General features: G+C 49.0%; 10 protein-coding genes across 10 annotated transcripts; 6 read left to right on the forward strand and 4 right to left on the reverse strand.

The window, feature by feature from the left end:
* Window positions 1-706: 706 nt before the first annotated feature.
* On the forward strand, window positions 707-3,180 carry GMORB2_7368 (tRNA ligase; the record flags this gene model as incomplete). The annotated part of the gene is made up of 2 exons (XM_035469333.1): window positions 707-2,866; window positions 2,929-3,180. 2 exons carry the CDS (start codon window positions 707-709, stop codon window positions 3,178-3,180), a joined length of 2,412 nt encoding a protein of 803 aa, XP_035321028.1.
* A 265-nt stretch (window positions 3,181-3,445) lies between these two features.
* Window positions 3,446-4,192, reverse strand: GMORB2_7369 (Tic20-like protein; the record flags this gene model as incomplete). Its single annotated transcript, XM_035469334.1, has 3 exons — window positions 3,446-3,500; window positions 3,564-3,584; window positions 3,816-4,192. The coding sequence occupies 3 exons, from the start codon at window positions 4,190-4,192 to the stop codon at window positions 3,446-3,448; spliced, it is 453 nt and encodes a 150-aa protein (XP_035321029.1).
* Window positions 4,193-4,656: 464 nt separating this feature from the next.
* On the reverse strand, window positions 4,657-5,667 carry GMORB2_7370 (large subunit ribosomal protein L10; the record flags this gene model as incomplete). The annotated part of the gene is made up of 1 exon (XM_035469335.1): window positions 4,657-5,667. The coding sequence occupies one exon, from the start codon at window positions 5,665-5,667 to the stop codon at window positions 4,657-4,659; it is 1,011 nt and encodes a 336-aa protein (XP_035321030.1).
* Window positions 5,668-6,102: 435 nt separating this feature from the next.
* Window positions 6,103-7,638, forward strand: GMORB2_7371 (26S proteasome regulatory subunit T5; the record flags this gene model as incomplete). Its single annotated transcript, XM_035469336.1, has 4 exons — window positions 6,103-6,401; window positions 6,454-6,869; window positions 6,918-7,555; window positions 7,618-7,638. The coding sequence occupies 4 exons, from the start codon at window positions 6,103-6,105 to the stop codon at window positions 7,636-7,638; spliced, it is 1,374 nt and encodes a 457-aa protein (XP_035321031.1).
* Window positions 7,639-8,856: 1,218 nt separating this feature from the next.
* Window positions 8,857-10,630, forward strand: GMORB2_7372 (putative stress-responsive nuclear envelope protein; the record flags this gene model as incomplete). Its single annotated transcript, XM_035469337.1, has 3 exons — window positions 8,857-8,941; window positions 8,992-9,360; window positions 9,420-10,630. 3 exons carry the CDS (start codon window positions 8,857-8,859, stop codon window positions 10,628-10,630), a joined length of 1,665 nt encoding a protein of 554 aa, XP_035321032.1.
* A 380-nt stretch (window positions 10,631-11,010) lies between these two features.
* GMORB2_7373 (ribosome biogenesis protein ERB1) lies at window positions 11,011-13,283 on the reverse strand (the record flags this gene model as incomplete). The annotated part of the gene is made up of 2 exons (XM_035469338.1): window positions 11,011-12,633; window positions 12,690-13,283. 2 exons carry the CDS (start codon window positions 13,281-13,283, stop codon window positions 11,011-11,013), a joined length of 2,217 nt encoding a protein of 738 aa, XP_035321033.1.
* Window positions 13,284-17,909: 4,626 nt separating this feature from the next.
* GMORB2_7374 (prefoldin subunit 1) lies at window positions 17,910-18,546 on the forward strand (the record flags this gene model as incomplete). The annotated part of the gene is made up of 3 exons (XM_035469339.1): window positions 17,910-17,939; window positions 18,120-18,286; window positions 18,387-18,546. The coding sequence occupies 3 exons, from the start codon at window positions 17,910-17,912 to the stop codon at window positions 18,544-18,546; spliced, it is 357 nt and encodes a 118-aa protein (XP_035321034.1).
* Window positions 18,547-19,560: 1,014 nt separating this feature from the next.
* On the forward strand, window positions 19,561-20,787 carry GMORB2_7375 (uncharacterized protein; the record flags this gene model as incomplete). Its single annotated transcript, XM_035469340.1, has 3 exons — window positions 19,561-19,718; window positions 19,937-20,495; window positions 20,557-20,787. 3 exons carry the CDS (start codon window positions 19,561-19,563, stop codon window positions 20,785-20,787), a joined length of 948 nt encoding a protein of 315 aa, XP_035321035.1.
* Window positions 20,788-21,101: 314 nt separating this feature from the next.
* Window positions 21,102-23,775, reverse strand: GMORB2_7376 (conserved oligomeric Golgi complex subunit 8; the record flags this gene model as incomplete). Its single annotated transcript, XM_035469341.1, has 3 exons — window positions 21,102-22,000; window positions 22,079-22,130; window positions 22,537-23,775. The coding sequence occupies 3 exons, from the start codon at window positions 23,773-23,775 to the stop codon at window positions 21,102-21,104; spliced, it is 2,190 nt and encodes a 729-aa protein (XP_035321036.1).
* A 753-nt stretch (window positions 23,776-24,528) lies between these two features.
* Window positions 24,529-25,587, forward strand: GMORB2_7377 (TLC domain; the record flags this gene model as incomplete). The annotated part of the gene is made up of 2 exons (XM_035469342.1): window positions 24,529-25,011; window positions 25,093-25,587. 2 exons carry the CDS (start codon window positions 24,529-24,531, stop codon window positions 25,585-25,587), a joined length of 978 nt encoding a protein of 325 aa, XP_035321037.1.
* Window positions 25,588-25,839: the final 252 nt, after the last annotated feature.

Below are 25,839 nucleotides of genomic sequence, written 5' to 3' on the forward strand. Positions count from 1 at the left end.
AAGCACAGCGACAAACCGACCCTTGTGTGCCTAGATTTTTAGGAAACTGAAAATTCAATGTTTTCCTGTTGACGAATATATCATTCTTGTAAGAGAAACCAAAGATGTTGGATCTCATGGGATCTGTAGGTAACCGGAATGTCGTCATGGTACCACAACACAACTTCTTAAACGCGGGGCACCTTGCCTCAGGGCCATGTGAAGCGGTTCTTATCCACTTGTGGTCATGTTCGTAAATTTTACACGCTGCTCGACTCCCCCGCTGTCATAACAACCACAAGGCAGTCTTTTTTTGAGAGAGGATCGTCCCCTTCAAATATTGGTGTTGGATGCACAGCCAGCACAGCCAGCTTTCCCCAGGCACCTCGAATTTCGGGACCTTATGAAAGGCTATACAGCGTGAGTCTCAAGACACTGAAGTGATTCCTTCCCAGTCGAGGACCAATCTGCACTTTCCCTACAAACATCGGGGAGGAGAAGCGAACGTATTCTAGAATCATCTACAAGGCCAGATCCCGCGCCGGTATCTTTTCTGGACTTTCATTTCTGAAAGTCCCCAATGGATGGCTCAGCTTGTTACCAATTCTAATATCCAACACGCTAAGCCACCTTCATCCTTTAAACACTTATTTAGGGGAAATCATCGCCGTTTCAAGCATATCACATTCGCACCTAGTTCGACTGCCAGCCATCTGGAATCAGAACCATGGCTACAAATACGGTCCCCTTCACACCTCAGAGTGTGCAAGAGGTAGCCCAGATGGTGCGTGATCTAGAAGAAGCTGCGAAGAACAAGAACAAAGGTGGGGTTTCTGTCAAGAAGACAACCTACAACATCAACGGTTCTCCGGACGGTATAAAGCTCGACTCTTGGAGAATGCATGATTGGGACTACAAACGCCGTGACTTGCCTACATATGCTCGAGGTATATTCACAACCAGGAAGCGGAATAATGAGCCCGAAATTGCCGTGCGCGGTTACGATAAATTCTTCAATGTGGACGAGGTTTATGAGACCAAGTGGATAAACATTATCGAACGCACGCAAGGCCCTTACGAGCTGACCCTCAAAGAAAATGGGTGCATAATTTTCATTGCCGGCCTCGAGGATGACACCTTGGTTGTTTGCAGCAAACATTCAACTGGCGGCCGCTCAGATGCACCCCTCACCCACGCTACTGCTGGCGAGGCTCAAATTCGGAAGCAGTTGGCTGCGATAGGCAAGACGAATGCCGACCTCGCACGAGAACTACGAAAGCGGAATGCAACCGCAGTAGCCGAACTTTGCGATGACAGTTTCGAAGAACACATCTTGGAGTACGGTCCTGAAAAGGCTGGTCTCTATCTCCATGGAATCAACCTGAACTTGCCTGGGTTCTCGACCTACCCCAGCTTCGAAGTGCAGAAGTTCGCCGACAGTTGGGGCTTCCGAAAGACAGGGCTCCTTGTCATGGACGACATCCAACAAGTCAAAGCATTTCTCGAGGAAGTGGCCGAATCAGGAGCTCACGATGGCCGCGACGTTGAGGGCTTCGTCATCCGTTGCAAGATGTCCCATAACCCTTCCGTTATCCCTTACCAAGACTGGTTTTTCAAATTCAAGTTTGACGAGCCTTATTTGATGTACCGGCAATGGCGTGAATGTACCAAGGCTCTCATCTCCGGGAGACCACCCAAGTTCAAGAAACACGTCGCAATCACCGAGGAATACCTCCTCTACGCCCGGAAAAGGCTGGCAGCCAGTCCAAAGCTGAGTGAGCTTTACAACCATAACCATGGTATCATATCTCTACGAAACGACTTCTTGAATTTCAAGAATCTCAAGGGGGCGGATGCCGCGAACCTTGAAGATGGTGACAAGGTTCATGGTATGACAGAGGTGACTAAAGATGTCATTCTCTGCCCTATTGCTACCATCGGATGTGGTAAAACCACCATTGCACTCGCGTTAAGCCGTCTCTTTGGATGGGGGCACATCCAGAACGACAACATCACAGGAAAAGGACGGCCTCCACGCTTTACCAAGGCCGTTCTAGAACAGCTGAAAGATCACCCTGTCGTCTTCGCAGACCGGAACAATGCGTCGAAACACGAGAGGAAACAGATCATTACGGATGTGAAGCTTCAGCATACCGGGGCCAAAATTGTCTGCCTCAACTTCCGACATGACGAGAATGCAATCCAAGAGATCCGCAACGTGACGCGGGACAGGATCATCGGAAGGGGTGACAATCACCAAACAATACACGCCGCAACGGATAAAGACAAGTTCCTTGGTGTCATGGAAAGTTTCATCAACCGATTTGAACCCTGCCAGCCCGAGGGTCGCCCTGACGATGGGTTTGACGCCGTCATTGACCTCGATCCAACTTTTCAAAGCCGACAGAATCTTGAGACGACAATCAAGGAGTTGATTAAGCACTTCCCCAACCTCATATCGGATGTTCCCTCGGGCGAACAGCTCGATGCTGCAATTGAATACGCTCTCAGTTACAAACCCAATCTCAAACATAACATACCTGGCAGAGGAAAGAAAGGAAAAGACCAGCCGGAAAAATCAGCACAGAAGCAGAAGGAACCCAAGAAGAAGCCTCTCGAGTACATATCCGTGGGTGTCCCCACGCAGATCATCAATGCGCTCCTGGACAGTTCCTTCGAGGGAGAGACTTCTGAAATCTCTCGTTTCTATCTGCAGCTCAAGCAGTCCCGGCGAGTGCAGGGGGAATTCCACGTCACGCTTATGCACCGAGCTTCTTCGAAAGACTGCCCTGAGCTCTGGCAGAAGTACACGGCTCTATATAAAGAAGCTGAAGAGGCGGGGAAGCCTAATGAAAAGCTAGGAGATTGCGGTGTCATGGCTGAAAGGGTAAAGTACAACAAGTCCCAAGATAGCAACTATTCACCCGCGCTAACTTGTTTACGCTACAGGCTGTTTTTGATGACCGAATCATGGCCATTGTCGTTCGCCTAGCCGATGAAGAAGACAAGTGGAAGTGCCTGAACCGAGTCGCGCATGTCACTGTGGGTACCCGAGATGACTCTGTGAAGCCAAAGGAGAGCAACGATTTACTCGCCAAGTGGCTTGAACAAGGCTGCACAGATGAGAACAGAATCAAGGAAGTTATTTTTAAGAACAAGGCTACTTTGAAGGGAGAAGTGAGGGCTGTGTTGTCGAGATAGGCTTGAGATATGCCAATCGTTAGGTGAAAGTGGGGAGAACTATCAAAGATTCGAAAACTTATAGCTAGAGCAGTCAGTAACAAGGCATATGTGGCATGTTAAGCCTAATATGGTGTCCTAGTTCGCAATAAATGCATTGCTACTATTCTGAGCATCCTTCGGTTTCCAAAGATACATACTTTGATTGACAGGAGAACAGGCGTTGAAAGGGTATAAAGGGGCATCGATCGCAGGTAAAATGTAACAGAAGCACAAAACATGATGTCTACTCATCGTCCAAAAATTTGGCTGCTAACCTTCCAAAGAAGGGAAGTTCAAACCTAAGCGTAGGAGTTAGCGTCGCATAGCTGACTCGAGGTGTAGTAGCAGTCTATGGAACGTACCTGTCTAGCGACACAGCGTCTCTGTAGGCACGCATGGTCAAGAGTGCGATAAGTGCGATGTTTCCAAGAAATATGGTCCAACTCAAGAAGGAAGACCACAAAAACAAGAGGTAGACGACCATAGTTACCGTAAATACTAAGGCCGACTGCCAGGCGTGGAATCTGAAGACGCTCCAATGTCAGCAAAAGTGGCCTGGGGTTTCCGGTGGAAGCTCCAAGGTGGTGTGTGGTGGCGAAGAAGCATGGACGTACCGTACGTAGTCGCTATTGCGCTCAAGAATCAGGAGCACGATAGGACCCAGGGGCGGAAATGCCAGGTATGCTAGACAGGCCTCGTAGTCAAGTCTCAGTCCGAGAGTCGTGTCAAACTCGCTCACCTCGGCCGGAGGATAGGCGCCCGGCATCCCGCCGCCGCCGCCGCTATTGTTGCCGCTCGCCCAGTTGCTGGTCTGACCATCAAAGCCAGACCATCCTCTCTGCGGCTGCGGATGCTGCAGCGGGGGCGGGCTGCGCGCGTCGGTGGAGAATGGTCGTCGGATATCTTGCGAGGCTCGGGGGGAGGCGTTGTAGTCCGGCGACGCGATGCGCTCATGCTCCGGCGGCGACGACTGGTAGGGTGCGAAGTCCATAGTTTATTGTCGGAAGTATAAGAGCTGCCACAGATATATATCTGTGATCGGAGTTTCGTATGCACTGCAGCAGAGAGGCCCGCAGAGGTAACAAGTTCTGTGGTAGAGTGTTTGTTGGTAGTGATGAGAGGTGGCTGCGCGCACATCTTGTGAATGGAGCGATCTCTTAGCTTTCTCCACCCGTCATCTCAAAAGGGAGAGCCACCACGCACCCGCTCTGGGAGGCGCCTCATCTAGTAGCTATAATTATTGGCACAATCACCACACAAGAAATAGTGCATTGGTAAAGAGTAATATTTTTCTTCTTCTTAAGTGAAGGTACATTTTGTAAATCTTTTGCTTTTTCCTGCCTTCTACATCATTCCTTCAAAAATACATAGTGTTACATGCCAACGAACAAGACGGGTCTGAACACTTTCGCTGGAATAAGATACATTGTCCATGGATCCAATTTGCCGATCCGTTCACTCTTCCGTTTTCTTCTCTCCGCTCCATTCCTCCAGTTGAGACTTCCGTCCCTCGAGGGCCAGCCAGAGACTCTTGCTACCACCTTCCAGAGCAGTGGTGACACCAAGACCGGCGCTCTGGAGGACGTGGACCAGCTGGGCGCGAAGTCCGTCAAGTCCGCTTTCAATGCCACCGATCCATCTCACTCCCTCCTGGTCAAAGATATTGCCTTCGACGCGAGCACCCACAAGAAGAAGCTTGGCAAGTGCGTTCTGGCATGTTGGCTCGTGGTATCCGGGGTTCGTCTTCTTCTTGGGCGCAGGAAACTTTCCGGGAACAGGTGAAATGACTCTCAGCGCGGCTGCCAGGTGCGCCGGGGAAACAGCCGGAATGGTTAGCGCCGCAAGGGGTCCGACCATAAGAGGCTCGATTTGGCCGTAAGCAGAGTCGGGAGAAACAGGAGTGTCCTTGATGGTCTTGTACGCAGCCTCAGAAAGGTCGTGAACGATGGGGCCCTTCGAGGTTCGAGCCGTCGAGGAGAGTAGCGCCGCGGCCTCCGGGTTATGGTACTCGACAATCTTCATGGCTACGTTGAGCATATTGGTCCTGACGACGGCGAGCTTGATCTCGGACGCCAGTATTTGAGACTCGACGCCAGCTGCACTCGGGGCCGGAACAGCCTCCATAGCCTTGTAAAGCTCACGTCTGATAGCGGCCCACTCCACCGCCGTTAGATTGTTGTGTTGGAAGAAGAGAATCAAGGGAGTGGTTCGCAGCAGAGACGTGTATGTACGAATCATCTGGCTCTTTCTCGTTTCAACCGGTCGGGCACTCGGAGGTTTGGTAGACGGTGCATACCCGACGGGCGACTGGGCCGCAGCGGTGGCGTTACGAACCGACGCATACTGGTGTCTAGTTGAGGTTGAGAAATTGGCCAGCGCGAGAGCACAAGCTCGTTGCTGCGTGAGAGGCTCCTTTCCAAGTCGTTGGAGGCATGGCCCGGCGGCCTGGACAATTCTGCAAGTCATACTAGGTAAAGAGTCAATGGGATGGCACTCATCGAGGGCAGTGCACTGGAAATACTCACTTGGTCCGCGCCAACAGCCACTTCCCCTGTAAGTCTCCTTAGGAAATCAGTGATGGCGGTTTGCGATCCAACATAGACTGGGAGAAAGATAGTAAAAGGTGGTCCCGGATAACCAGGTCACGTGTAAATTTTTGGACCAGTGCCGCCACCCTGGCCTTGGTAGCTCCAGAAGCTGATTACGCGCGACACATCGCTGCCTCACAGCTTCCACTTCAGCATCCGTGGTATATTCTGACGACAACCAAGTCCCGCCCCGCCATTCACGCACACCCCGAATATCACAGCAAACGAAATATACCCCTTATTGTTCCCGAATCTTTCTCCCTCCTCTCCATCTTCTTTTCAGTGACTATCATCTTTCTTGCTAGCGGACAACATGTCGACTCTCGAAGAGCTTGATGACTTCGAACGTCAGGACAAGGACCAGCAGAAGAAAGATGCCGGAGACGGCAAGAAGGATGGTGAGGGTGATACCGACATGAAGGACGACGAGGAGGAGGATGACATCCTTGACGAGGAGATCCTGAGCTTGGGCACACAAGACATACAAACGAGAAGGCGCCTTCTTGAGAACGACTCCAGAATCATGAAGAGTGAACTCTCACGCTTATCACATGAAAAGGCCGCAATGGGCGAGAAGATCAAGGAGAATGTTGACAAGATCGCCAATAACCGGTATGTACGTCCATTTGATCATGAATGATGGTATATCTAATCTCCACTGTAGCCAACTACCATACCTCGTCGGCAATGTCGTTGAGCTGCTAGATCTCGACCCCACTGCCGAATCGTCTGAAGAAGGCGCGAACATTGACCTCGACGCTACACGAGTTGGGAAATCAGCTGTTATCAAGACGTCTACTCGGCAAACCATTTTTCTCCCTCTGATCGGCCTGGTGGATCATGAGCAGCTGAAGCCTGGTGATCTCATCGGTGTCAACAAGGATTCCTACCTTATTCTCGACACCCTGCCGGCCGAATACGACAGCCGGGTCAAGGCTATGGAAGTGGACGAGAAGCCGACAGAACAGTACACCGATGTTGGCGGTCTTGACAAACAGATAGAAGAACTTGTCGAAGCTATTGTTTGGCCAATGAAGGAGGCTGATCGCTTCAAGAAGATCGGAATCAAGGCACCCAAGGGTATGCAGTCTGCTTGCTTTTGTTGTAATGTCCACAGCTAATCTAAAGAAGGTGCTCTGATGTATGGTCCTCCCGGAACGGGCAAGACACTTCTTGCTCGAGCCTGCGCTGCCCAGACCGACGCCACATTTTTGAAGTTGGCCGGCCCTCAGCTTGTTCAGATGTTCATTGGTGATGGCGCCAAGCTGGTGCGTGATGCATTTGCCTTGGCCAAGGAGAAGGCACCGGCAATCATCTTCATTGATGAGCTCGACGCCGTGGGCACCAAGCGCTTCGACAGTGAGAAGAGCGGCGATCGTGAGGTGCAGCGTACTATGTTAGAGCTGCTGAACCAGCTTGATGGCTTCGCTTCCGATGACCGCATCAAGGTTCTGGCTGCCACGAACCGCGTCGACGTCCTTGACCCTGCACTTCTTCGTTCGGGCCGTTTGGACCGCAAGATTGAATTCCCTCTGCCTAACGAAGAGGCTCGTGCACAAATTCTCAAGATCCACTCCCGCAAGATGAGGGTTGACGCAGGTGTCAACTGGGGCGAATTGGCTCGCAGCACAGATGAATTTGGTGGTGCCATGCTAAAGGCCGTGTGCGTTGAGGCCGGTATGATTGCTCTGCGGTCAGCAAAGAACAAGATCGGCCACGAGCACTACGTTGATGCCATTGCCGAGGTGCAGGCCAAAAAGAAGGACGTGAGTGGCCCCATGCAACCCAGTATCCCTCCAGAAACTTCAAAACTGACATTTGCATCTAGACGGTCAATTTTTACGCATAGGAGGTTTATTTCTGCATATACGAAGATGACAACGCGTGAGTTATTAGAGGGACTACTGGCACAATGACTTTGGTCCTATATGAAGTATCCCGGGTGGATGTACGATTATCAGTATCTCGCGTCGCCGACTTTGCCCTTGCATCAACATATGTTGTCGAAAATCAGTGTTCAGTTTCTCTGCGCAAGGCTCTGATTGCTTAGCGACCTGCGTCACAGATAGCTTCGGCAGCCTCCGTAAAAGCTGATCAGGCGGCTGGGGGTTAATATAGGTATTCATTTGGTGTTTACGAACTGTTCATGGTAAATTACGTTGTGCCGATTGAGCCTTAAAAAGTCCCAGGCGAGGGCAAACAAATTTTAAACAAATTAAAATGCGGTAGTATACTTAATGTCATCGATCAATTTCCAGTCGTCGCAGTATAGTTTGGTACAAATGTGTGCGACTACCCTGTGGAGGCAAGTGATGGTTAACATCAGGTCTCTGACCTTCCGGCTGTTCACACACATTTAGCTCAAAATATAACTAATGGCATATGTATAATATCGGGATCGGCTTCAGTGATATTGATCTATTTATATCAGTACATTAGGGTCTACTATTGGGATCTCATGGACATAGTAATACACTACGTCATCAAAAAGTTGTACCCAACTCTATATTACTCCTACTCTACAAGAATGACCTGACTTCTGCCAATGCTTACAGGCAGAGAGCTAGGATATCCCATCAAGACTACCAATGTAATAATTGAATCTGTTTATTTCTCAACTAGATTTAAAACGAAGGAATGACTGAGAAAAAAACCAATCATACTAGAATACATTGGGGCGAATCTGTGACCAACGCGTGGCATCAAACAGCTGGTCTAGTACGTGCTAGTCACTTGCCACGAGATGATGACGTTATGTATATTTGTTTCGGGAAACAGGCAGGCCTAGACGTGAATCATTGTCATCATAGCCCATCGAATCCTGCATTAATACCTGTATAGATTGCTCCTGCCTTGTGGAATGTTGAATATTTCCCCGCGTTGCCATCCATTACTTCACCACTCCATTACTCAATGTCATCTACTTAAACCATACCACGCCTCAAATCTTTCATGGTCCATCACGCTCTCGTGTGTACCATCGAGTAACGAAGAATCGAAAATCAATCACAAAATCAGGTACTTAGCTCAGACCTCATCTATCATCAAGCCATCCTCACATTCAACCATGAAACATCTGTCTATTATACTCCCGGTAGCTTTGACCGCCTTTGCAACTGCATCCAGCAGTTGGTTCCCGGGCTCCAGGGACAGTGAGTTCTGCTTCCCCTTTTATGATCACCTATTTTTTGCTTACTTCTAGTTCCAGTATATAACAAATGGCATGAGACGGAGCTTGAACGTTGGCTCTCCGACAACAACATCCCATACCCCACCCCGGCGGACCGTAAGGATTTGGAGAGTCTCGTCGGCAAGAACTGGGAAGACTACGTTGTAAAGCCCTACAAGAAGTGGGACACAGCGGAGCTCAGTTCTTTCCTCCAAAATAAAGGACAAGATGCTGTACACGAAGCCCAGGAATCTAGGGAAAATCTAGTTCACCTTGCTCGTTCAAACTGGTATGAGACAGAGGACAACACTCTTAAGGCTTGGGACAACGTCAAGGACTGGATTTTTGATACTTGGGGACAAAGCCAGCTCAAGGCTTTCGCGGACAAGCACGACATCCCTGGTACGTTCCAACTGCTCAGTGTATTACTATGGCAGTCGCCTTACTGATTAACCGTTCAGTCCCCCAGCCTCGCCCGAGGGATGCTATCCTCCAGAGACTTCGCCTCAACTACGAGAATATTGCCAAGAGATTGGGAGAGACTACTTCGTACCCAGGCAATTGGCTGTACGACTCCTGGACCGAATCTGATCTAAAGGAATGGCTTGACACTCACGGATTTCCTTCACCTCAACCATCGTCTCGCGACAAACTTATTGCTTCTGTGCGCCGCAACTCCCGACTTGCTTATCTCAAGGCCCAGGCTCAAGCTGCCAGTGCCACCAAGAGTGCACAGGCAGCCTATTCGACGCTCACTGATATCATCATTGATACTTGGGGCGAGTCTGAGCTGAAGAAATTTTGTGACAAAAATGGCATTCCTGTCCCTCAAGGCACTAAGGTCAATGAACTTCGGGCTATCGTCCGTAAAAACCGCGCCGAGATTCTTGGTGACACGGCAGGCGCCCATGCTGCAGCGGCCTTTGGTGCTGCCACTTCTAGTGCTGGAAACCAGTACGCAAAAGCCTCAGACAGTGCGTCCCTCGCCGCTCGGAACAGCTTCGACAAGGCCACCGAAACCTGGTCCGAAAGTCGACTCAAGGCTTACCTCGACGCTCGAGGTGTTCCGGTCCCGCAGACATCCAAGCTGGATGACCTCCGAGCACTGGTCCGCAAGAACAGTCACAAGGCTTCTACGGGATGGAGCGCATGGACATTCGACGATCTCACATACAATAATCTGAAGGACTACCTCGAGAAGAATGGAGATGCCGCGGCCAAGAATATAGCTGCAAAGAAGGATGTCACCCACAAGGAACTTGCGAGCGCGGCCAACTCGGCCTATTCCTCTGCTTCCACTGCGGGCGGCTCCTCTTATGAATCCGCTACCAACTACTTTGTTCAGACTACTGAAGCTGCTAAAACTGACGTTTTTGATAAATGGTCTCATTCTGAGCTGAAGGCATACCTTGACAGCTACGGCATCGTTACCCCCCAGGGAAACAAACTTGACGAACTCAAGGCCGAGGCCCGGAAGCAGGCGACCTATTTCAAATATGGAACCACCTCTCCTAGCGAAACCATCTTTGCTAAGCTCGAGGGGGCTGTGGTGGGTGGCTGGAAATGGGTTTCCAAGCAACTCGAATTGGGCAGCACTGCTGCCAAGGAGGAGGCTGCTGGAGTCGAGAAAGAGGCTGAAATCAAGGCAAGCAAGGCCAAGAACGAGTTGTAAGCTCACACGTCTGGTTTCGTTATACCTATGACAAACAACCCACCTCAGAGACTGTCGAATGGTGGTGGGCCTGTGTCTTTTCGATGCTGCGATTGCTTTTCTTCTTCCATTATGAGCTCACTTATTTTTATATATTTATATATTTTAAATACGTGGGGATCACGGTTTATTCTATACTAGTACTTATCTCTCCCATGAAGGACGAGAGCAAGAAAGTTAAATAAAACATAAAGATTAGAAGATCCAAGTGTAAACGACCCAGGTCTCTTCAAGAAACACCATAATTGACATGTCTAATATATATTTCTTTTTCTAAGACTTTGGTTTTAAACGTAAATACAAAAAAACATTTTCCTCCCTTTAATTTAATACTCTATCTCTTATGCCCATAACCGACAGGTACCATCCGCTCCGGCACTGATACACCAAGGATGCTTCGGGTGCCAGTCAACGTCTAGAACGCCTAGCTTGCTTGTGACCTTGTGGCCCTTGAGCATTTTGACAGGCACAATAGTAGCGCCCGCTGTCAAGTCATTCACAACACGGCCATGGAAAATTTGGACGGTACCGTCATCACTGGCATCGGCAAAGAGAGGCAGGCTCTTATGATACTTGACAGCACGGATGGCCTCGCTGTGAAAGCGCATCGTCTTGAAGGGAAGAGTTGAGAAATCCAGGTCATGCCATAGCAGACGGCGATCATAGGAACCCACAATGAGGTTGTCACCTCCCGGATGCACATCGAAGTTAGATATCCAACGGGCGCCAGGCTGAATGGTTTTGACAAGCTCCTGCCTCTGGAGATCGTAGCAGCGAATGCTGCGCTGCTCAGCCACAAAGAACAGTGGCCGCGACGGGTGGAAGTGTGCTGCTTGGGCAAGTCCGTGGAGTTTTCGAAAGGGAATGTGACTCAAGTGCTTCGACAGTGCGTGTATGGCGACCGAGCTGCGTTGTCCAGTTGGCGAAACGGAGGAGATAAAGTCACCCCTCCTGTGCCAGCTGAGCACCTTGATAGGGGCCCTCACGGTTACCTTCAACAGAACACTGGCATCCTCAAGCTTCGGACCAGGGCGCGCCCACTTGGCAGTCGGTTCCTTCTGGACACCATCGGCGAGGTGGGCCCTGTTAGCGGCATGTCCAAATCCGGCATCCAAGACCTCCCTGCTGGCTTTTTCGATTTCATCACTAACAACCGGAGGCACGGCGAAGAAGAGATCTTCCCCTGCAGCAGCGGCAAGAATGAACGTAGCCTTGTTGGGTCGCCACCTGACAGCGTCGACAGACTCCTCGACACTCAGACGGGCAGACCATTCCTGGTGACCATTGAGGGCCCACACACGAACTGTGCCATCGTCACCACCAGATGCCAGCCATTCTCCATCAGGGCTGAAAGAAACGGACCGGACACGTCCATTGTGACCCTTGAAAATCGCCTGGCAGAGGGTAGGGAACGGCTTGAGTTCCTCCGGACGGGGGAGCTTGGGAAGTAACGAGTTCGGATCGATGTTGAGTCGATTTTTTCGAATTCGAGGGGCTAAGTAAAGGTCGAGACAACGTTCGAAGCGTTCCTTGACAAACCCTTCGTATCCGGGAACCTTCCGCAGCGCACCGAACTTGGCTGGTAGATACTCTTTTTCTCTCTCCTCAGGGTCAGTCTTCTCCCACGCCTCCTTTTCTTCGCTGGTCGGCAGGTATTCCGGAGGTGGATTGTAACTCATGTCGTAACCAGGAGGTGCGAGCTTCGGCGCAGGAATGTGCATAACATGTCGGTCCTGGGGCTCCTCGTCCGCCCATATATCAAAGTGGGTTTCTTCTTCCTGCTCTTCTTCACGCTCGCGTTCCTCCGGAGGTTTGTAAGGAAGAATCTTTCCCTCTTTAATGGCTCGAACCAACTTCGCAATACGCTTGGCTTCGTGCTTTGAAGGAAGGAATCGCCTCTTGGGTTCGGGAGCAGCACTCAATGGCATCTGCTCTTCAATGGATGTGAAGTACGGGACCATATCCTAGGAAAAGCATGTAAGCACTGATTCAATCGGAAGGGAGCGACCGCATGGCTTACCGGGTAGGGATCAGTGCCTTCCTCGGGCAATCCCCCTGACTGAATGCGACGCAGCAGTTCGAGTTCCTCCTGGCTAAGGTTAAGAGGTTTTCCGGTCTGGGGATCAGTCAAGCCAGTCCAGCCCTTGGGAATCTCAATGCTATCCAGGAGGGCATCCAGAGCGTCGCCAGTGGCTGGTCGCATAATCTTCTTGCCGTTGATATCATAGCCAATATGGGGATACGAGTCGTAAAACGACATCGGTATGTTTCCGATTGTGTTCGGTTTCTCTTGTGCGTCCGAGTCGTCGCTGTCATAGACAGGGTCGATTTCTGCGTACTCATACCGTTCATTTCCATTGGCATCCTGGACAACCTTATAATTCAATTGTTTTGAAAGATCGTCACCGGATAGAACACTGTCAGCATCAGAGCTGCGCGCATCCTGCTCATCCTCAGAGGCGTTGAAGCCCGCAAACCCAGCATCGGACTCGGCGTCGGAGTTGTCGCTGCTCTCAGACAAGATTCCGTCTAGAGTGGCTCCCTGAAGTCCATCGTCTGACTCTACCGAGCCGCCAGAGTCCTTTCTCTTTCTCGATGATTGCGGCGGAGCCATATTGGAGGTTACCAGTACCCTCAAGGCCAAGTACAGTCGTGGTTGACAGAGTAAAGAAAGTGGGCTGGGCTTCGCAACTTTTTTTTTTCTGCCATACGACCTGCCCATATTAGGTGGTCTTGGCACCCAGGCGGTGGAAGTTCACCAATTGCCCCACATCCCTCCCTACCTTCTATATTACATAATAACATGTGCACAGGTGCAGTATTAATAGTACTCGGAGTACTACTTCGTACAAGTAAACTGACCTTTGCCATAACGGTAAATTTTTCGATGCTACAACTTACCAGTAAGAACCCGATGTATGCTTTTGATATGCCTTTATATGTACCTATCAATAGAGGCAAGGAATGCATAATAAAAAGTTTATCATGACCACAACCGAGAAAAGCAGGGCCGGCGACGATAAGCTCCGATAATGCCCGTTTCATCTTCCGTATTTACGGTATCTATATACCGTGATGATACATGATCCAGCTTGTGCGCAATCAATCATCGGCAACAACAAACCACCTTGATAATAACAATATTATATCTATTTCTCCAACGGATGGCTCCCGTTGCGTTTTTTTTTTTTATTCCCATGTCACCCGAGTTAGGCGATACAACCTATAATCATATAATGATAACGAATGTATAAAAATAAATACTCCTCTATATCGTAAGGATGTCTATCAAGTTAATGACGTTAAGCTCACGAACGCGAAACAAGACTTCTATAATGATATAAAGTGCTTTGACGCTTTGAAACGCCATGTTAAAAGCTAATGTCCCCAGTCATAATATCGATAGAAATTTCTCACTTATTTGCACCATATTCAAGTACTACTGAAGGCTGTTTTTCGGGTTTCTTTACTCTCTCTCAATTATTTTGTTTCAACATCAAAATTGCAATATTTTCACACTTACACACAATTAATTATATTTCTAGGTCTCAAAGGACATTATAGATGTACGTAAATTGATTGAATAGCAATACTATATATATATTATATGGGCTTGTTAGTAGTACTGTGGAGATAGACGAAAAGCGGAAATTCATAATATGAAATCTGGTACGATGTTAAATCAATCATTAATAAACATGTCCACGGACACAGTAAATGAATTAAAATATTTCAAAATATTTCAAACGTCACTACTCCAAGTACACCTCAATTGAAAACAGGTAGTATATATGTATATCACCTAAGTCAGAGTTATTATATATATTACGGTTTGCTATGTATGTTTGCGATGATTCTTGTTGCTCCCTTGATCTTGAGAAATACTGTAGTGTCCAGGCTTGACGTAGATAATGCTATTAATATAGATATTAAAACTGATTTTAATAAACTTTATAGAGAAGAGAAAATAGTGCATAATGGAGCTACTGAACTGTTGACTAACTATTGTCACACACAAAAACTGAGCGAAGTATATATAACGTCGTGCCTAACCCGTATGGAAGACATTCGTCTCTATTATATACATGTACATAAGTAAATAGGTAAGTGCAGAGATTCAGAAATATGCTTTATTCATTGCCAATTATTGGTGTTTTTTTCTATTCATTTGTTTTTTTTCCTCGTACATTTTGAATATTATTTGAATATTATTATGATCAACACTCAATCATAGCTTGTTTGTTTGTTCTTTGATTTTTTTTATCGCTGGCCTATTCTTCATCAGGACAAAGGGCGCATTCAACAGCTATTATCATAACATCCTTTTTCTAACAACTTCGTATGTATATATCATTGTTACACTATGTGTTAATGTATGCAGAGTGTATCTAATTTTGTTTGAAGACTAAGCCCTAAAAACAAGGAAACAATATGTTGCACAAAGAAAATCTTGTAGCTGACGCAAATAGAATGATTAATAAATATTTGGTGTATGTGACATACACTTGTTTTAAATTCATGTTTGCGAAATTCATTCACTACGCCTTAACGTGTCAATAATACCGGTATTTTTTAGAGTGCACGTCCCTTTCTCATTATGTTGGAGCTCCTTATAGGATAAGAGCATAATGGTGAGCGGTTTGGATGATGCCCCTCTATCTAATCTTCACTATATGCTGTATGTCCAGCTTGACCCAGATTAACTGATTCCTGTTACCTGCGGGTAGACGACATTTAGTATTTAGTCACTGGCAGTCTTTTCAGCTGTCGTAGCTCAGGTTAGCCTTACTGAGCCACAATCAGCGATATACACCTTGTCATATCTGCTACTACTAGTAGTTCAAAGTGCATTCGAGTCGAATAATTATAGCTATAAAGTTTTGGAGAGCTTGCTTGTGAGTAAAAGGGGTTGGTTGGTTTACAGAATAATCAATCGTTACAGAATAATCAGTGTGAGCAGCATTATCGAAAAAAAATAGTTGGCTAGTAGTATATAAGTGCTTCTATTATTACTTTGGGTCGTGTACTCGTGTATTCCGTACCCTGCGCCGGCCAGTACTTGTTATGCCATCCCACAGGTACTTCCGGTGGGCCTGTACAGGTTGACGTCAGTACTTATAAGTCGCCGCCGCTGGACACAGTTGTAAGTTATCTTGTCCCATGAAGTCTCAAGCGCCCGTCAGTCGTGTTTGAGCTCTGACTGACCTTAGTAATCCTGGAATTGACAGCATTACCACTTCGCAGACTTTGGGTATATACAACAGCTCCTCAAGATACTTCCCCATCCTATGTCAAACACACTTGGAGATTGTTCCGCATACTCGTTACCTACCCCCCTCGCCTTTCGTATTACTTCGTGAAAGGTCGAGTACCTGGCCTGCCCATGGCGTCCCTCGGTTTCCTCGGCAATCTACGCTGGTCGTATCCAGACTATGGACATGGCATCTGGGGAGAGCCGACTTCAACCCTCAACTTCTGTGAGGAGGTATACCGATTCCAGATGGCTTTTCCTTCGGGGTATTCAATGTACTCACTCGGAGGCCCAGGACTATGCGCTCTCGTATTACTGTGCGGAAGTGGTAAACGTAAGTTAGCCACCAGCCACGGATGGCCCGGAACTATGGATACAAACTACGCAGCGACATAATAATTTAGCTGACCGGATTTCACTTGCAGACGATAACAAACGGCTTATTTCTTTGGCTTGGTATCAAGGGTATTCGGAACTGCTTCGAGCAGTCCCATGATTCGGTGTTCATCGTCGCCTACCTCGGTTACATTGTCGTGGGACTCGGCTCCATCTCGTTCCACGCCACATTGAAATGCATGTACACCATGTTCGAATCTGACGACGAATGAAGCTAATGAGTGAAGAACAGACCCTATGCAGCTGGTGGACGAGCTCTCCATGATCTATACGACGTGCCTCATGATGTACGCCAGTTTCTCGTATTCGCGTTCACGGTATTTTTCAATCGGGCTTGGAGTTGGAATGCTGGCTCTTGCTGCATTTATAACGGTTAGTTGCAGTAACGATAGTTATCGGTGACATTCAGGATATGAGATGTCTAATACTGGAGTCTAGTTGTATTACCACATTACCAAAGACCCAGTCTTCCACCAAGTTGCATACGCGCTCTTGACGGCCACTGTCGTCTTCCGTGGTATGTGGGTGATGGAGACTCAACTGCGCCCTGCCCTTGTATCGCGAGGTGGTGAAAAATCACATCAACTGATCAAGACGATGTGGATCATGGTTGCAACGGGTGAGTCTCTTGTGCTCACAATCAACAATACCTAGGACCACGCTAACATTGAAATCTGATAGGTCTCTCTATATTTCTTGGAGGATTTGCCGTTTGGAATTTTGACAACAGTTTCTGTAGTGAGATACGACAGTTGCGTCGCGCCATGGGGCTACCCTGGGCCGTTTTACTAGAGGGCCATGGATGGTGGCATCTTATGACCGGACTTGGTACGTTTTCAATATCTCGGTGTAATGAGAAGTGTGCTAGGCTAACTAGTATCAATGCAGGTGGTAAGCACGCATCCCTTGATGTATAAAATGCTACATATAACTAACGACTGACATTACAACAGCATACTACTATATTACCTGGGGTATCTGGCTGAGACATTGCCTTGAAGAACAAGAGGACGAGTATGTCTTAAGCTGGCCGCGCTTGCTTACCTCGATACCCGAGATAAAGAACACCCGCAAGCTGGCGCGTAAGCCAAAGGCCCAGTAGAATGCGGGCATAAGACGGGGATTTCGCTTATTAATATCTCAACCGTCGATATGATTGGATTTCGTCCTTTACCCCTCACTCTACAAAAATATGCCATCATAGGATAGATGACGGGAGGATATTGAACAATATGGGGGGAGCGAACGATGTTATATTTGAAGAGGTAGCATTAGTTGGTCTCTTGGATTGTATGAGTACGTCATATCCTTTCCCAGTAGTATCAGGTGCGTTTCTTACCAGAAGTCGGATGCTATATCACTGAATAATGACACATAGACAAGAAGAACAGAGTGTTTCATCATCAGTATGAAATTGTCGAGTCTGCATATTTACGTTGTTGCTTAGGATGGCTGTTGCATAGGCCAAGACGAGTTACCTAAGCAGAGATATGATACCAAAACATGGTGGGGGTGCTCTACAATTGCACCACGCAAACACCGTTCTGATATCGAGCCTCCGTCATAGCACTCGCTGATCAAGTCAACAAAAAGATGTCGATCCCAAACGAAGCCCTGCAGAAGGTAAGTAGACTGCTTGTATTCCCTGGTGACAGTTTTTGAAGCTCTAGGAGCGGTCATCTTCGGCGAGCACAAGTGGGGGTGGGAAACCCCTTGAGCCAAGCCCGTTCAATGGGCACCAAAGGATGAAAGCTTCTAAACATGATATATTTTCCCGACTGGTAGGCTAACGGAACATTCCAGCTCGTCCATGAGATTGAGAGCCAGGCTCTCGCTGCACAGCAGCAGATAAGCGTCGCCCGAGGCCAGATGACGAGCAAGCAGCGTGAGCAGCGCCTGGTGAAGTTGACTATGAGTGAGATGGCCAACTTGCCTGAAGATACTGTTGTCTACGAAGGCGTTGGTAAAATGTATGCTTCACATCTTCCGATGAGGTGCTACAGCCACCTTTACGTGGCCGTCCCTTCCGAACTCACCCACGAGGAACACCTGCTGATTACCCCTCGACAGGTTTGCATCTCTACCTGTGTCTTCCTTGCGTGAGAAGCTGGAGCGTCAGACGCAGGACCTGGAAAGCGAAGTCGACAAGCTGAGCAAGCGTCTGCTATACTTGGAGACCACCCAGAAAAACAGCCGGGAACATATTGAGCAAATGCTACGGAGCCGGTGAGGGCCGGCAAGATCTTCACCGGTTGTTGGAGCCTTGTTATGTTAGATCTTCATCGAAGAAGTGGTGACTACTTTCTAACTTTCTGATACCTCCCGACGTTCTCGTCAAATGAGACTTGATGAGGTCGGTTATTACATTGCAAAGAAGGTACTCCCAGTCTGGTGATCATCGAATACCCTACATAACACAAAATTTACCGAAAGCGGACTTGGGCAGGGTAATGAGGTTTAGAGAAAAAAAAAGTAAACTGTTAGCATTGATTTTTTCTTTTTATGCAGAGTTGTATGGCTTTGACGCTGAAGTGTGACTTCGACATTGCATGGTTTCGACCACGCCTCCTCACAGCCACGACATTATTTGATTAAACGAGTGTATTATGAATGCCCACAAACCATTACTTTACCCCCTCCCGTAGAGCCGCTGTGCTCCCACAGCCATCCTTTTTATTTTGACAGCCAACTATCATGGCCAAGGTGGAGTAGGGCGCGAAGTGTATCATGACGCGCCCAGTACCAGTCATATGCCGCACCTACCGTGGCGGGCTGCATGTAATGAGACGCTTGACCGGATTGTCTAGCCCTACGAGAAGCACGGCGTAAGCACCGACCCGCTTCCATACTTTGAGACGATATCTGGTTGGAGGGAACCAGAGATTTACTCGAAGATTACAGGATTGCCACCTTTCCGTCAGCAGCTGAACGTATGGTTGGCTTGTTGGTCCATCCTGATTAACACCCCGGCCTTTCGACCACTACCCCTCCGAAGCCAACAACGACTATAATAAGCAGAGGCGTCCCCTCAGGCTGACACCTCCAAGCTCTCCCCATTTCCAACCACAGGGACTGCTGTTTGTTTTTGTTCTGTACTAGGTTAAAAAGGAAAGCACAGGTTATTGAGTGAGCACCAGGAACAGAGGCTGCAGCCTAAGCTAGAAAAAGACGCAAGAAGACGGCGGATTCACCATGAGTTATTATGATTCCTACGACGAGGGCGAGGTCGGTGTTCGCGTGCGCCATGGCGACACATCTCCTCACCCAGTTCGCTACGTGCAGAGTCCTCCCCGACCCCAAAATTATTACGCAGATGCTGGTCCTAGCTGGCTGTCTCCTGAGCAACAAATCACGGTCAATGCTCGCTCGAGGTCGCGTTCCCGATCTCATGACCGTCGTCGGGTGACTCCTTCCGAGCGTCAAGCCCAGCCTGTTATTATAAACGACAACCGAGTCTTCAACGACTATTCCTCTTCTGAAGAGGAGGATAACAAAAGAAGCGGGCGTCGCCGCCGCCACCGGCGTCGCAAGTCCTCCAGCTCAAAATCCCGGTCACGGTCGCGGTCGCGTTCCCGGGCGCCAGCAGCTTCACGGGAGGATTTTGAGGCTGAGATGGCAAGGCGTGAGTTGGAGAGGCTCCGCATCAAGAAAGAGCATGAGATACGCGAGAGGCGTTTGGCCAAGGAATACCGAAACGAGGCCGAGTTACAGATGGCCAAGGTAGAGCTGGACGAAATCAAGCGCCGCGAAGCTCGAGCGGCAGAACAGGCTCGGCTAAAGGAGGAGCTGGAGCTGAAGCGCCTCAAGGAGCAGCAGGAAGCTGCTGAGGAAGAAAAGGCACGCAAGAAGGCAGAAGACGAAGCCATTGAGCGTTACAAGAAACGGGAAGCCGAACGGAGGGCCAAGGAACAGAAGGAGCGTGAAGAGTCAGAAAAGGAGTATAAGAGGCGTCTTCAGGAAGATCTTATCAACTCCGGGCTTGATGAAAAGGCAATTTCTGCAATCATCAAGAATAAGAAAGTCCCGGAAGCTCAGGCTTCAGCCGCGTCAGCAGCCGCAACAGCCGCGTCACCTACGATGAATACCGTTGCACGCCCGACATACACGCGCATGGCGCGAAAACACCTGTCCATTGAGACTCTCAGACAATACCACATCGAATGGGACTACGACATGGCGGTAAGCCTATTGATTTCCCCTGAATTCATCAATATCACCAAGTTGCTAATTCCATACGCAGAATCCCGAATACGTCTTGATTAAGCGTTGGGTACCTGAGTGGGAGCAGGACGACCTTTGGAAGCATACCAAGAACCTGCGAAGCAGGCGTAAGAAGGGCCTGCTTATCGAGGAGAGACTCCGTCCTGAAGAGGACCCCCAATTCGAATGGGTGCGCAAGAGAAGCCACTCTCGGAAAAGGAGCAAGTCTCCTGGCCTTCTAATGTATCTGGCTGGCGCTCGGCCGGCGTAAATTCGATTCAAAATTCATTTGTGCAAGAGCCTCATATGGTCATAGCGAGGTGACACCCCTCTGCCTCTTGTGTTTCTACGCTGTCCTCTCAACTGTGTTTACGTGTATCTTTCATTTCATTTTATTCTGCTTTGTTCTTGCGGACGGACTTGAATTGGAAGCCGATGAAGTATGAAGATGACCACTTACAAGGATAGAACATGCGGGTATCTATTAAGCTAGTTTTGATATTCATACATACTACATACCGTTCTTATAAGATTGAGTATTATCTCTGATGTGAGCTGAGATTCATTTCATTGTACGCCTTCATCCTACGAGGTGCCTGATCGCCGGATGAGCTCCTCGTACAAAGTCCATGCCAGTGCCGAGCTGAGCGCTTTACGACTCATGCGTAGGGCCAGGCCATCCCATAGTGATCGAAGTCCATCCTCGGCGATCATGAGGTAGGTAGTTTGTGCCATGTTTCTATATTTTTGTGGCTGCAGTTGAATTCTCGTCTTGACTGCGTCAAACGGGTTTGATAGGGCGGAGCAAGCAGCTGCTGCAAGCGAGGCAGATGTAAAGTTGACTGCCGTAGAAACAGAAGTCTGCATTTCCCCATGGCCGGATTTCTCCTCAAGGGATTGCGGTGCAAATGATCCAACAAAAGGCTTTAGCATCTCGTAGAAGAGAACATAGCTGCCTGCGTAGGGGGCGTCTCGCATCGCTGTGGCACCAAAACCAGAGAAGAAGCCTCGCATGCCATCTGCCTGCTTAATCCCCTTAGCTGCCGCCCACACCGTCGGGTATGAATACAAATTGGATTCAAAGCGCACTTTGATAACAGTCAAAGGCATCAATACAAATCCTGCCAAGGTTCGGGCGGCTGCCCCCGAGAGCAAGTTAGCCGAATTGCTGAGACTAGGCAGGACCGAAGAGCTGGTTTGAACACGACCACCCTGGCCCAACATATTCCGTGTGTAAATTTGCTGGCGTATAGAATTGAGTGAGGTGAAATAGAGTGCTGATCCGATGCCAGTACGCAATGCCGATGGTACTGTGCCTCTCCAGAGGCTAGCCCATAGGCCAGCAGGCGAGTTTCTCATATCCCTTAAGCATTGTGCCAATGTTGAGCGACCAGACTGCTGCATCCGCGTCTTCAGCAGATCAAGTGGCTGCAGAATTACAGCGGAAGAGACGCCGGATCCCAAGCCTGAGACGAAATGACGTCCTATATATGAGGGTGTGAGCTGGATATGTGTCGGCGAACTTGTCGGTTTAACGCACAAGGGGCGGTGGACATACATACCTGACTTGGTTGATCGGGATGGCGTCGACTCTTGGCTCATATTAAATGACGGCTGTGTATTGTCGTAATATGAAGAAGCAAGGCTGGCTTCCGAAAAGAATCGCAAGTGTGGAGGAATACGGGGTTAGGTTAAATATTGTTGAATACCAGATCGGCGGGTTTGAGCTTGAGAGCTTGAATGCTGACAAAAAGGGAGGTTGAACCGCATCCGGATTGACCCGTGCCCCCGCTAAATGTAATAATACAGTACGTACGAGTGCATGTAACTACCACAGCTTGTACAATGTAATAAAGCAATAACAAATTTCGACATATTAGTTCGTTGAAAATTGCGAGATTTCCAGTCAAACACTTGGTGGACTAATACATGATCGGATTGAAGTTGTTGGTTCTTTCCTATCGTAGCCTCTTGAGCTGTATCGCATCAAGAGACTTGCATCTCAACTAGTACTGCTCACTGTCTGCCCTCGACCATAATCACCGATAACTGACTCTAGACGACCAGCCAGCAGCCGATGACGCTTAACCAAGTCCACCCATTCATCGACTCCAATAGTAGAGAGAAGCATACCAAAATCGGCGCCTAGTCTCCCCAAGCTCCCGGAGCAGTATAAAACCTGTGTTACTATGCTTTCCCGCGTTCCCTGATCCTTGACGGTGGGCAGGTAATGTCGCAAGGTCTCGAGGAGCATTTCGACAAGATGAAGAGGAAGGCTCGATATGGCAGACGGTAAAGGTCGTAGGGGGTCAGACTCGTCTGGAACTGATGGCTGAGAAAAGCTGGCATTGATGTTCTTGAACACGGATGCTATGTTGAAGCTGTGCTCTCGGAAAATCTCAATGTAACGCTTCAAGTATCGCTCCGTTTGCTGGCCACCAAATGGAGACGGTGGGGATTTGCCCAGCCGCACCACCTCTTCGTCCGCCAACTTACGCAGAGGCTCCAGAGCCTCAAGAAGAGAGACGAAAGCTGCCATCCGGCACACCAAAAAGAGGGCTGGAAGCGCTTCTTCCGGAGCCACTCCCGAAACGAGGTCGGGGATTATGCGTTTCAGCCAGCCTACAGTTCGGAGAGCTGCAGCCAGCTTGAGGTTCGGGGCCTTTAGGCCTGTTACTAGATCCGAAGCCATCTGGCGGATGGCATCGTCTGCCTCCGACATGATGGAGGCGACAAGTGGGGACTCAGCGTATAGCGAGGCCAAGCGACGGACGTGGGCGTAAAGATCGAGTGTTGAAGAATAATTGACGGGCGTCGTCATAACAGCTGATGTTAACAGAGGCGGTAGCTCCATGACGTCGACCAGGCGCTCCGAGTTTTGTAGTAGGCGCAAGGCTTGCTTGCGCCTCGCCAGCAGTTTGCTGTCGGCTGCTTTCCCAAACGTTTTGGAGAAGTGCTCGGCCTCCGAGTCGAGGCGCGGTACAGCCTGGCTGAGCTCAGCCGCACTCTGAGCCAGCGCAGGTAGTGACTTTCTTAGCGACACATGCTTTGCTGCTGAGTTGACGATGGGTTTGTGGGACTTCTTCGATAACCCTTGCACTGCCAGGAGGAGTGAGTGGGAGGATTGGGCCAGGCGCTGGGGCTCTGACGACCGCAGAGAATCGGCAGGCTGGTCAGCCAAATGGGCCAAATATTCGGCCGCAGTGCTGTCTGTGACGGTCCTCTGGGGATCCAGAAACTGCTTTAAAGATTCAGCCATGATGCCGCAGTTTTGGTAGCCAGGTGAGTACCACAGTGAATGACCAGGCTATCCGACATGGCCACCTCACACCCTCGACCAGGAAGCTGAGTTCTCGGGTTCTGACTTCCGCAAGTTACCCTTGTCCCTGATAACAGAAAAAATCGGTAGGGATACGAGTATAAGCGGGAGGATCGTGCGGCTGTGGTCAAGCCTAAATCATTCGGTGTGATCTCATGTGCCTTTGTCTTTGGCTCTAGTTTCTTCAACGAGGCGCCAACGTTTGTGTACGCGTAGTGGCCATTACTGCAGTGCGTGTGCCTGCCGTCTCGGTACTCCCCGACAATGGCTTACATAACACCAACCCCAACAATTCATGTACTTATTTCATGTATTGGCACCAATGAGTGGGTCCACGGACCCCTGCCTGCGTACTTCGTACTTGTCCATCTTCTTGGCTCACGCGAACAGCTCAGCTGGCCCATCCCATCCATGCCCGACCAGTTGCGCGTCAAGTGGCCCTTTATTCCCACTTTGTTTGGACTTTTAAAGAAGCGTAATCATTTGCACCTTTTCAGGGAGAATCTTCCACTCCTGCATCTACTACACTTCATTTAGACTGACCTCTATGTTTTAAGTAGCTCGACTACTAGCTTGTACGCTGTTACCTCTATCTACTTTGAACTCGACGTTGGGGTTGAGTAACCCTGTCGGACCCCTGCCTGCCTTCACGACGAAACTGATCCACGACCAACGAATATACCATTTCTTGACATGAAGGATCCGTTCATGATCCCGCCCTTTCCCTGGCTGGCCGAACTGGTCCAGCCATGGTGTGAATTCCTGAACCTTCCAACACTTCCGCTGCATATACACGAAGTTGTGCTATCTGCACTTCTCTACAGCATCATCTTTTGGCCAGTTTCTCCGATTCTTTCGAACCTACTGGCACCCGAATACTACTCGAGACTCTCACGGAAGAAACGAATTAACTGGAACACCCATGTTGTATCCATGGTTCAGAGCTGTATCATCAGTGCCCTTTCGATCTGGGTAATTGCGGTCGATAACGAGCGTTGGAATATGGACTGGGAGGAACGTGTCTGGGGATACACAGGTGCTTCTGGCATGATCCAAGCAATGGCCACCGGCTATTTTGTCTGGGACCTATTTGTGACAAGCTCCAACCTCGATGTTTTCGGTATTGGCACTTTAGCCCATGCTATCGCGGCTTTGCTTGTATTCTTACTTGGGTTTGTAGGTGACACATTTATATTTCCTCACTAACTTTATGCAACCTCTCGAAGGAGCTTTACTGACTGATTTGCCTACATGCAGCGTCCGCTTGTCAACTACTACTCGTGCATTTTCATATTGTGGGAGCTCTCGACCCCATTCCTTAACATCCACTGGTTCATGGATAAAGTGAACATGACGGGTTCCAGTGCTCAGCTCTATAACGGCATTATGCTACTGTCGACCTTCTTCACGTGCCGTATCGTCTTCGGGACGTACAACTCCTACAGAGTCATGGGAGACATGCTGCGCGCTGTGTTTTCAACGCCGGGTCTTCACAAGTCGGAGTCCCCCTTCATGGCTTTTGCCGACTACGAATTCACTGTTCCCGTCTGGGCAGCACTCGCATACTTAGGGAGCAACCTTACTTTGAACTCACTCAACTTCTACTGGTTTGTTAAGATGGTGAGTGCTGTCCGGAAACGCTTCCAGCCCTCCAAGGGAGTTTCAGAACCTGTCACTGAGGTCGAGGTCGATCTCTCGACCGTCGCCTCGGGCGTGCCCCAGAAGATGCCGATTACTCGTCGGAAAGCTTAAGAAATACGCATTATTGTTGGGGATATATATATATATATTGGTACATGTCTAATTTGGGGACCCTTGGTCGTATTGTGTCATTCGAGCATAGCGAATATGGCTGCGCTATAGGGGAAATGTGATCCTAATAAGTGATTGATTGGGGAAGGGAGAAGATGGAGGTTTTAGAACGGTACCTTGCTGGTCAGCAGGCGCAGCATTTCTATGTGCTTCTGTTACAGTTTTACGCACTTCGGCAGAAGAGAAGACCAA

Source organism: Geosmithia morbida, assembly GCF_012550715.1.
Source record: "Geosmithia morbida isolate 1262 chromosome Unknown scaffold_8, whole genome shotgun sequence".
NCBI lineage: Eukaryota > Fungi > Ascomycota > Sordariomycetes > Hypocreales > Bionectriaceae > Geosmithia > Geosmithia morbida.